Here is an 11651-nt window from a genome sequence, read left to right on the forward strand (position 1 = left end):
TTAAGATATTTCAATATTCTTTTAACTGCTGTAAGGTGAGATTCTCTAGGACTAGATTGATACCTAGCACACACAGAAACACTCTGCATAATATCCGGTCTACTAGCAGTAAGGTATAACAAAGAACCTATCATGCATCTATATTTAGTTTGATTTACCTCTTTACCTGACTCATCTTTGTCAAGATAGCAAGAGGTTCCCATAGGTGTAGATGCTTCCTTTGCTTTGTCCATTTCAAACTTCTTAAGAATTTCTCTACAATACTTAGTTTGAGAAATGAACGTACCTTCTTTCATTTGCTTAATTGGAAGACCAAGGAAGAATGTTAATTCTCCCATCATAGACATTTCAAATTCACCCTGCATAGTCTTAGCAAATTCCTCACAAAGAGATTTATTTGTTGATCCAAAAATAATATCATCAACATATACTTGAATAATCAAAATATGTTTTCCAACTCTTTTAATAAACAAAGTGGAATCAACTTTTCCTCTATTAAAATCATTTTCTAAAAGAAAATTGCTAAGTCTTTCATACCAAGATCTAGGTGCTTGTTTTAAACCATAAAGTGCTTTCTTTAACTTATAGATGTGATTTGGAAATTTAAAATCTTCAAAACCGGGTGGTTGTTCAACATACACATCTTCTTTTATAAAACCATTTAGAAATGCACTTTTAACATCCATTTGAAATAATTTAAATTTCATTATAGATGCATAAGCAAGAAGTAGGCGTATTGCCTCTAACCTGGCAACTAGAGCATATGTCTCATCATAATCTATACCTTCTTCTTGACTATATCCTTGAGCCACAAGCCTAGCTTTATTCTTGGTGATGTTTCCATCTTCATCCAGTTTGTTTCTGAATACCCATTTTGTTCCAATTACTTGATGAATATCTTCTCTAGGAATCAATTCCCAAACTTGATTTCTTTCAAACTGGTTGAGTTCTTCTTGCATTGCAATACACCATTGTTCATCTTGAAGAGCTTTCTTTATGTTCTTAGGTTCTATCTGCGACATAAAAGCTACATTCATACAAAAATTAACTAAATTTCTTCTAGTGTTTACCCCTTTTGATATGTCGCCAATGATGTTATCCAATGATAATCCTTTAGGTTGTTGCCATATTTTGTTTAGATCTTCATCATCTTGAGGATTATTCATTTTCTCTTCATTTGTTGTCTTTTGCAAGCCTTCATTTTCACCTGCATCTGATTCATCTGACTCAAGAGGTTTTGCCTCAAGGTCCACAATTTCATCAAAGACAACATGCACAGATTCTTCTATTTCAAATGTTTTCCGATTAAAAACTCTATAAGCTTTGCTAGTTAGAGAATATCCTAGAAAAATAGCTTCATCGGCTTTGGAATCAAATTTTCCTAAATTTTGTTTTCCATTATTTAAGACAAAACATTTGCATCCAAAAATTCTTAAATGTGAAACATTTGGTTTTCTACCTTTAAAAAGTTCATAAGGAGTACATTTCAAAATTGGCCTAATAAGCATTCTATTCAATACATAACATGCAGTACTCACAGCATCAGCCCAAAATTGTTTAGGAACACTATATTCATTTAACATAGTTCTAGCAAGTTCCTCTAAGGATCTATTCTTTCTTTCTACAACTCCATTTTGTTGAGGAGTTCTAGGTGCAGAAAAATTATGAGAAATGCCATATTCTTCACAAAAAGTTTCAAAAGATTCATTTTGAAATTCACCTCCATGGTCACTTCTAATAGCCTTTATTTTCAAATCCTTTTCATTTTGAACTAAATTTGCAAACTTTTTAAATTCTTTGAAAGCTTCACTTTTAAGAGTAAGAAAGAAAGTCTAAGTATATCTTGAATAATCATCTACAATAACTAAAGCATAATAATTTCCTCCAAAACTTTTTATCCTAGAGGGACCAAATAAATCCATGTGCAAAAGTTCTAAGGGTTTTAAACTAGAAACAACATTTTTCGAATGAAAAGATGATTTCACTTGTTTTCCCTTTTGACATGCATCACACAATTTATTTTTCACATATTTTAGTTTTGGTAGACCAATTACTAAGTCTTTAGAAATGAGTTTATTCAATTGTTGCATATGAATATGTGCAGCTCTTTTATGCCATAACCATGGATTTTCTTCTTTTACTACTAAACATGAAATATTCCTATTTGATGCATTTTCTAAATCAATCAAATAAATATTGTTATGCCTAATTCCTTTCAAAGCAATTTCAGAAGAATCATTTTTATAAATAGTGCAAGAATTTTGTTCGAAGGTTACCTTGAATCCTTTATCGCATAATTGACTAATGCTAATTAAGTTGTGCTTTAATCCTTCCACAAATAGCACGTCTTTGATCATCAAGGTATCTTCACTTCCAATATCTCCAATTCCAAAGATTTTTCCTTTGTTGTTGTCACCATAGGTGACAAAGCCTCGTTCCTTTTTCCGGAAGCTTATAAATTTCTTTTTATCTCCGGTCATGTGTTTTGAACATCCACTGTCAAGACACCACATATACTTCCTTGGTTTTGATAATTCCTACAACATAAAAAGAACAAGCTATTTAGGTACCCAACTACTTTGTATGGGTCCTTTGGGTTACATTAAAAAGATTAAAATCGTTTTACAACCCAAGCATATCTACCACTTGGAACACCATAATGCTTAATTTTACATTTGTTAGATGTATGACCCTTTTTCATACAATAAAAGCATGATGCAACATTTGTGTTCCTGTTAATAGTTCCTTTTTCTACCCATGTTCTGCGAGTTCTATATTTATTTTTAGGAACAAATTTATTAGCAGTTCTATTTTCAGAAATTTTACTACATTCTCCAGTGGTTGTATTTTCAGAAAAATATTTGAATTTTATGCAAGATTCACATTCATTATTAGCAATATATTTTTCTTTTTCATAATATAAAACTTTACTTTTTAAATTTCTGATTTCTTCTGCTTGATATAAAAATTTATTTTTCAAACTTCTGTTTTCTTCAGACAAATTTGTAAATTCAGTTTTCAAATTATCATTTATTTTAGAGAAATTTTCAGAAGTGATTTTCAAATTTTCATTTTCTTCAAGAATATTTTCAAAATTTAATTTTAACTCTTTGAAATCCTTTTTCAATTTCTTATGAGCTATATCTAATTTTTCGGATTCTACTAATAAAGCAGCATAAGTATCATGCAATTCAGTTTCACTATCATATTGACTAAAATTATCTGAATCGTTAGATGTACTTACTTGGCTTCCAGCAGTGTCGTCATCCGCCATTAGACATATGTTAACTTCTTCATCAGAACTGCTCGAGTCAGAAATTGATTCGTTGTCATCGTCCCATGCGATGTATGCTCTCTTTTTCTTGAAGAATTTCTTTTCTTTCTTTTCTTCACCCTTCTTTTGATTTGGGCCGTCTGCTTTTAAATGTCCCTTTTCTCCGCAACCATAGCATCTATAGTTTGAGGAAGATCCTTGATTTTCTCTCTTTTCGTTTCTGAATCTCCCTTTGCCTTTTGATTTCATGAACCTATTGAACCTCTTGATTAGTAGACTCAAATTTTCATCTTCTTCTGAGTCTTCATCTTCCATTTTGCTTTTGCTCTTTTCTACCTCAGATTTGAAGGCTAGAGTCTTTTTCTTAGTTTTTGCTTCTTCTTCATCTAGTCTTCCGAGGTCAAGTTCATGCTCTCTCAACTTTCCAAATAATGCAGCCATGGTCATTGTGTTGAGATTTTGTGACTCAGAAATTGCAGTCACTTTTGGTTGCCAAGACCTGTCTAAAGATTTTAAAATTTTTATATTAAGCTCATCAGTATCGAAAGACTTACCTAATCCAATAAGATGGTTTACGATGTTGGTGAAGCGTTTCTGAACATCTACTATTGTTTCCCCTTGCTTCATCCTGAACATTTCGTATTCCTGGATTAAGGTATTCTTTCTAGCTCTCTTAACATCATCTGTACCTTCATGGGTTACTCTAAGTACTTCCCACATTTCTTGTGCAGTTTTACAAATAGAAATCCTGTAAAACTCGTCAACAGTTAAAGCAGATGAAATAATATTACGAGCTTTTACATCATTACCAAATTTTTTCTTATCTTCAGCAGTCCATTGGTCACGGGGCTTTGGTTCCTGCATATTGTTAGTTGGAACAAAAGGACCAAATGCAACAGCATCCCAAATATCTATATCAATAGATTCCATAAAAATTTGCATTCTGACTTTCCAAAATGCGTAATTTTCACCTGTGAATAGTGGTGGTCTATTGATTGATGCACCCTCTGCAAAGGTTTGATGTGATCCTGCCATTTGAATGACTATCAAAGCAAGCTCTGATACCAATTGTCAGAGCGGCTGCAGCGGAATGGTTAGCATGGAATAACAAACCAAGAGGGGGGGTGAATTGGTTCTTACTAAAAACGTGTGCCTTAAAAATTTCTACTCAATTAAACTTACTTAGCAAATAATAAAGACAATAAAATAGAGTAAGGTTGAGAGAAATTTGCACAGATGATTTTATCCTGGTTCGGATCTTACCAATCCTACGTCCAGTTGCTTATCTCAAAACAAGATAAACACTTCACTAATCACAAAACAATTACAAACTACAATCACACAGATACAATTTGTAAAAGTTTAGAAAACACCTCTCTTGATGCCAAAAAAGATGAAACAACACCTCCTTTGAATCTTCACAAAGGATGAAACACTTCCTCCGAATACTTCACGAAGGATGACTTCCTCTTCCGAACACTTACTTAGACACACCAAGGATGAACCAGCTATTCCTCTATCACCGTAGCAGTATTTCACCAACTCTACAGACAGAGTTTCCTTAGCTGAGCAAGAGCACACAATTCTCAAGAGTTTCTGAGTATTTGAGCACAAGGGAAGAGTTGTAGTTGATGACCTTGAGAGGAAATAAGAGTCTATTTTTAGACTCATCCAAAGGCTCTTCCATTTTTCGTTTTCAGCCTTTCTGACTGTGTTAATCGATTATCTTAAGTTACTAATCGATTAGTCACTAAAAGACAAAACAACGGATAGTCCAACGGCTCAAAAACGGCTAGTTTTTCAAACGGTCACCTTGCTAATCGATTAACAGCCCATGCTAATCGATTAGCGCTAATCGATTAACAGCCCATGCTAATCGATTAGCGCTAATCGATTAACATCCCTTGTTAATCGATTAGCATGCAGTGCTGAGCTTTTCCATTGCTCTCTGGAATAATCGATTACTGACCCCTGTTAATCGATTAACACTGCACAATTTTTGCTTCTTGGTACATTTTTACATCACTTTTGAATGCATACATAAAACCACTAATTTCCTATGTTCATACAGTTATTACAAAAGTTACAAGTCTTCAAAAATCATTCTTCATGAGTCTTGGTTGTTCTTGACTTGATTTAGATATCATCAAAACTTCATCTTCATCATTTTGCTAACACCTAGATCATAATTGGACTTAGTTGTGCATCCATCTAGGTTTCATTATTTTTATCCTTTCTCATCTACAACTATTTTATCAACTGCTTTAATTCATCTTTTTCGTCATATCTACTTCTATGCACTTAATTGCCTTTTAAATAGATGTTCTTGAGCATGTTATTCATGAATTTTGTTGATGTAGATGGTATCACCTGGTTCTGATCCATCAAAAATTGCTTCCAAGGCCATCACAAGCACCATCAAGCAACAATTTGATGAGTCATGGCTAACATGGGGAGCAATCCCCAAGAGAGACAGAGCTCTTTACTTCAAACGATTTAAGGTATAAAATCAACGTGTCAAATCATTCTAAGGGTATTTTATGATGATTGCAACATTTAAAAGTTCAAACTCATTTAAAGGTGAGTAAATTCAATTATGTTTGACAATGAAAACTTGATCATGTACATTCAACACGAACATATATTTTGTATGAGATTCTACTTCAAATAATAATTATGATTATATATTGTATTAGATTGAAATGAATGGTTTGTATAATGATATCTGAATGCAATGTCTTTTGCTTCTTTGGCATATCAAAGTACTTTATTTATTTTCATTTCCATACATTTGATTTAAACAATTCCAACTGCAACATTGTAATAATAGAAAAAGGTGTCATAGAGGCCTGAGGATGAGTAAAGAGTTCTAAAAAAATTTCACTCCAAAGCATCTCACAGACTTTCAGATATGTTTAAAGAGGCACGAAGAAAAGATAAAAAAGCCACATTGGATGGGAGATGCAGTATGAACCGGTTTGTTGGAGAAATGGAACATGCCAACATATCGAGAAAAATGTGATACAACAAAAAAATAATCGTGAATCAGAAAAGGGAGGATCTTTGCATACTTGAGGTTCTATTAGCGTGCATGACCACGCTATTCGCTTGGTTAGATTTCTTTATATATAATATGAATTCCTTTTAAAATAAGTCATACCCTTCTTTACTTGACATATTTATTTGTTTGCAGTCATAGGAGCTCGATCGATCCGTCCATGTTGATGAAATATTTCAACAAACACATATTCGATGTTTAACTGGAGAATTTGTAGATACTAGATCTAGGTAGACACATGTTAGTTTCTACAACTTGTATTACATTTCCCCCATTAATAATTATTTACTATATCTTATTAATGCAAACATTTAATATTTGAATAGGAAGAATTTCAAAGTAGATTTTCTCAAGCCCTGTCTGAGACTGCATCCATTGGTGTGTCAGAAACCAACCCCTTGATCCTATTGAGCAGGAAAAACTAAGGAATAGAAGTTGGTTACAGGCAGCTGGTAGAAGGTACAAGGGACGAGTTTATGGGATTGGACATGTGGATTCTCAGGATGAATGTGTGGATAGCTACTTGCAGTAGACACAATCATCTTCTAGTCAACAAGTTAATACAGAGGAGTTTAATGAACTACAAACCAGACTAGCCTAGAGTGAGTCGCGACTGGCAAATAGTGAGTCACAACTAACTAGTAGTGAGGAACAAATATGACATATCACTTCATAATTCCAAACTTTTATTGGTGCAATAATGCAGTATCTTCCACCGTTGGCAGCCACGGCTGCACAAAGTATCCTCCCAACGACAAACCAACAAAATCAGCCCCAGCACAATCATGAAGACCAGCAAGAAGATCAACTTCAAGATCTAGAAAATCATTATAAGGATTATTAGTATTAGGAATTTCAGACATTTGATATTATTAGTAACTTGTTAGATATCTTATATGATGGAAGACTATTATGTATTGATCCAACAAATTATTATGTATGAAGACTATTATTATTCCATCAATATATGAATGTATGAGAGTATTGTGCGTCTTTAAAATGTTTCCATTTGTATGATTGAACTGATTTTATAAGTATGTGGGATCTTTGCACCAGGTCATACATTTAAATCTGCCAACATTGTTACATACAGATTTATCTGTATGTAATCTGTGTGCGCTTACATACGGATTTTTTTCATATGTAATATTCGTATGTAATATATGTATGTAATATCCATATGTAATATCTGTATGTAATATCCACATGTAATATTGGTATCTAATATCTGTATGTAATATCTGTATGTAATTACATTGAATTTATGTGTATGTAAAGTTATCTATGACCACATTATATACGGATTTTTGTGCGTATGTAATTCGTATGTAACTCATCATTACATATGGATTTTTGAGCTTACATACGGATTTTGGCCGTATGTAACAACGATTTTTCTAGTAGTGACTACCGTACTAGTTTTAGTTTCTTTTTCAGGTTTTGGAAATATAAAATTTGGGGTTTCAGGTATTAATTTTGGATGTTCTTTAGGTCATTTTGGGGTTTTTGGAACCTTCTGAAGCTGTTGGTGAGGGTTTCAAAGTTATTTTCCTTGCCTAAGTAGGATTATCATGTTGCTATGAAGAAATTGTGTTATTGTGTGATTTCTTATGACTTGTATGTGTATTTCTATTTCTTTAATGTATGATTAGTAGTCTCATATATTGATGTACTATGTGAATGTGAAGTGATCTCAATGGTTTCAAAGGTATGGATGAAAGTTCCAAGGAGGAACTTCTTAGTGGTGGTTTCAAGTATCATTAATATGAATGCAATGAGCTCAATCTTGGGATTATCCTAACACTGTAATGGTCTTTCATTCTCAAGTAGAGAAAGAATTACACATGTGGGTAGAGTAGTAGGAGGTCTTAGTCTTGAGTGCTTCCAGTATGATCCAGGGCGTGGAGCAGACTAACCTTGTGAGTGTGATAGGGTGAAACTCATTGGCAATGACTTTGCAAAGCAGTAGAAGCCACCACAAGTGCATAACCCACCATAGCTCGCCATTCATTCTAAGTCGAGACAGTCCAGTTAAAGTATGGTCATGTGTAAAGTGTTTGGTTGGTTAAATTGTTATATATATCATTGTGGAATGTTTAAAATACTTAAGTATATTATGAAATATTTTGTATCACTAGCTTACCCTTGCTTTTGTGTTTTGTCTGTTTGTTGTTTTCTCTTTTACAATTATTATCTTAACTAGTGTGAGCTTAGGAAAGAGACATCTTTTCAACTTTGCAGCGGTTGGTTGAGAGAGAAGCAACAAGATAAATAGTTTTTGCTCTTTAAGGATATAATCTTCTCTCTATTAATCTTAGGTTCTTGTAAGTTATCATGTATGTATATTTTATTTTAATAGTTCTATACTATTAAAATGGAATGTTATATATATATATATATATATATATATATATATAGTTAAGAATCAATTATTTATATCATATAATAATTTTTTCATATTTCATAAAGCTATGTTTTTTTTTCTTTTAAATCATGTAATTTGTTTTTATCGCTTTGTTGATTATTTCACTATTAACTTATAGACAATTCAATCAATTGAAAAACAAACTTAGAACGATATTATAATTAATGTAATTATTAATAAATAATTATAAATATTAATTGTTACCATATTTATTTATAAAATTTTAATGTGAAACATAATTATAAGATCATATATTATTTACATTTGCTATATATGTACACTATTATCACCATATTAATGTATCATTTACTTTCAATACACTTTTTTTTCCTGTTATGATAAAAGAGAATTATTTTGACATTGATTATATATTAATGATGCGAGTGGTAATTCTTGAGTTTTTGATATATTTATTGACATTAGTTAAATTATGTTAATATTGTTTTAATTTATTATAATAATAATTATTATTATAATAGCTATTATTACTATTACTATTATTATTTATATTAGTATTATTATAAATTATTTTATTATATTGTATTAATTAATTAATTATTGATATTAATATTTATATATGTATAAAATTTGAGATTTGATTTTTTTTTCCAAAATTGATAATTATCATTATATATATATATATATATATATATATATATATATATATATATATATATATATATATATATATATATATATATATATAATGAAGAATCCTACAAAGAATCAAAGAATCGATTATTTATATCAGAGAATCGATTTTAAAGTTAAGTCATCTTTTTTTGTTTTGAACGTGAGAAATAAATAATTTATGTTGTGCAACATGATTTTTCTTCATGGTCACCCGCAGTTTTTGTGTTAAGACTATTTTTCCTTGTAAAAATGGTCAAGTTAAATAAAATTTTCCTGTTTCTAAACATTCTTTTTAATAGCCATTCATAAAAACATGAAGTGAAAGGGATGCGAAATCTACAGAATTACATAAGGTAACATAAGGTTCTGCACACACAGAAAAAAGCAAAATTTGAAGCTAATAAAGTACCCCATTCCCCAGGAACATCATCATACAACTGAAAACAAAAAATTCAGTTTATATTCTACAGATTTCTTCATATTCCCCGAATTCCAAAACTCTGCTTGAAAATTTATGATAAACTTCATCACAGTGTGGAGACTTTGATTGGGTCCAATGCTTACAAGGAGCACGTATGCCACATACACGACAGTAACACTGCACATATGATCGCAGGTAATTAAGGTGAACACGAACAGGCAAAATACAAAGACAGCAACTCAAATCACATGTTAATTAATAATTACCAGTTCGCAATAGCTCTGGTGAGGTGTTGTGGTAAACGGAAATTTAACACACAGATGTCTTGGATGTGGGTAATCCCTGCAAGCTACCTATACAATTGAGAGAAACAAATAACTTTTAAATAATAAAATTCGACAACAATCATCACTCAAGCAGCAAGAATATTCTCAAAAATTTGATTCAAAAATGAAAACTTTTTGCGACATTTTACTTCACCTCCAAACCAAAACATACCCTTCAAGCTATGCAGCGACAACAATTGTGGGAGGGTTAAGAATACTGTAATATATAATGAAGTAAAATCTTATCTACGATAGGTTTTGTCGATATTACCTTACCGTTTTCACTAACAATGTAGAAATCCTTAGAGGCATCACCTTGGTGGCTATTTTTGTCGTCCAACGAGTCATGTGGGTCGAAATCTAACACGAAACAATCCTCAGTTTCGTCTAAACGTTTCATGTCTTCTTTTCTCGAACAGACTCTGGGCGGAGTATCCTTTAGCCTTATAAGGACTGAACTTTTTCCATTCACCGTTATCTCTTCTTCCATTTCTTCTTGCTTCCTTTCTGTCCCTTTTGGCTTCAAAGAAACGAGAATGTAGACTCTTCGGATTCCAAAGAATATCAAATTCTGATGCTCATACAAACCCTTCGCATTCCATCATGCGCCTGACTTCGATGCTACCGTAGCGATTTAAGTGGAAGTGTTACGTTACGGATCTGTTATAATTGTTTTTTCAGTTTGAATTTTAGTAAATTTATACGCTAAAATAAAATAAAATAAAATCAAATCAAATCTGAAAAGAATAAAAATTAAAATAATTTCATAATTTTATGAAAAGCGTTTAAAAATTTCAAAAGTCACTGAAAAAAATTAAGTTTATTTTTTAAATTATTGGTAGTTAATAATTTTACTTTCACGTCTTGTTATTATAGATTAGCATTTTCCCCTACCTGTAATTAGGTTTGAAATATGGATTTATAATTATAGTATTTGTGGGATAAAATCAGAATTTTATTTAGAGTTTAAACTTTCTATGGTAAAATCATGATTTTTAGTTCTTTATTTGGAAACTTGGAGAATCTTATATCCCAGTCATAGTAACAAGTTAATAGGGAGGATAAAATAATTTACTGATCAAATTTTTTTATTTGGAAAAGTTGAAATTTAAAATAAAAGAATAAAGAGAGAGAAAGAATAAAAGGAAAGACTAGTGGGGCTGAGGCCATTCTTTATCCCTCTCACTACAAAAATCTACATTTTTATCGAGGTTATTTTTTCCATTTCCAGCAGTTTTAATCTCGGAAAATAAGTTATTCGTGGTTAAGAAAACCGTTGGAAAAAGCTGCATCGTTAAGTAATTATTAGTGGTTTTTTGAGAAACTGCCGCAATTTTCAGGATTTTGAAAACCGTCGGTACTAATGGAGTTTTCTGAAAATCGTCGTTATTAGCGGGGGTTTTCTGAAAACCGCCGGTACTAGCGGAGGTTTTGTGAAAACCACCGGTATTAACATAGGTTTTGCTGAAACCGCCAGAACTAACCGAGGTTTGCTAAAACCGCGAGAAATGTGT

General features: G+C 31.8%; 1 protein-coding gene across 1 annotated transcript; it reads right to left on the reverse strand.

Annotated features, from left to right (window-relative positions):
- Nucleotides 1–7018: 7018 nt before the first annotated feature.
- On the reverse strand, nt 7019–10644 carry LOC108330339 (RPM1 interacting protein 13). Its single transcript, XM_017564827.2, has 5 exons — nt 10409–10644; nt 10078–10164; nt 9914–9988; nt 9800–9827; nt 7019–7149 (listed from the first exon to the last, which is right to left on the reverse strand). Exons 1-5 carry the CDS (start codon nt 10625–10627, stop codon nt 7019–7021), a joined length of 540 nt encoding a protein of 179 aa, XP_017420316.1. The 5' UTR covers nt 10628–10644.
- Between the last annotated feature and the right edge of the window lie 1007 nt (nt 10645–11651).

This window comes from Vigna angularis, chromosome 4, assembly GCF_016808095.1.
Source record: "Vigna angularis cultivar LongXiaoDou No.4 chromosome 4, ASM1680809v1, whole genome shotgun sequence".
NCBI lineage: Eukaryota > Viridiplantae > Streptophyta > Magnoliopsida > Fabales > Fabaceae > Vigna > Vigna angularis.

Coding starts and splice junctions, on each gene's coding strand:
- LOC108330339 (XM_017564827.2), bottom strand. CDS start 10,627: ATGGAAGAAGAGATAACGGTGAATGGAAAAAGTTCAGTCCTTATAAGG. Junction 9,989..10,077: donor ACCAGAGCTATTGCGAACTG/GTAATTATTAAT, acceptor TCATATGTGCAG/TGTTACTGTCGTGTATGTGG. Junction 7,150..9,799: donor TGATGTTCCTGGGGAATGGG/GTACTTTATTAG, acceptor ATGATTTTCTAG/ATCTTGAAGTTGATCTTCTT.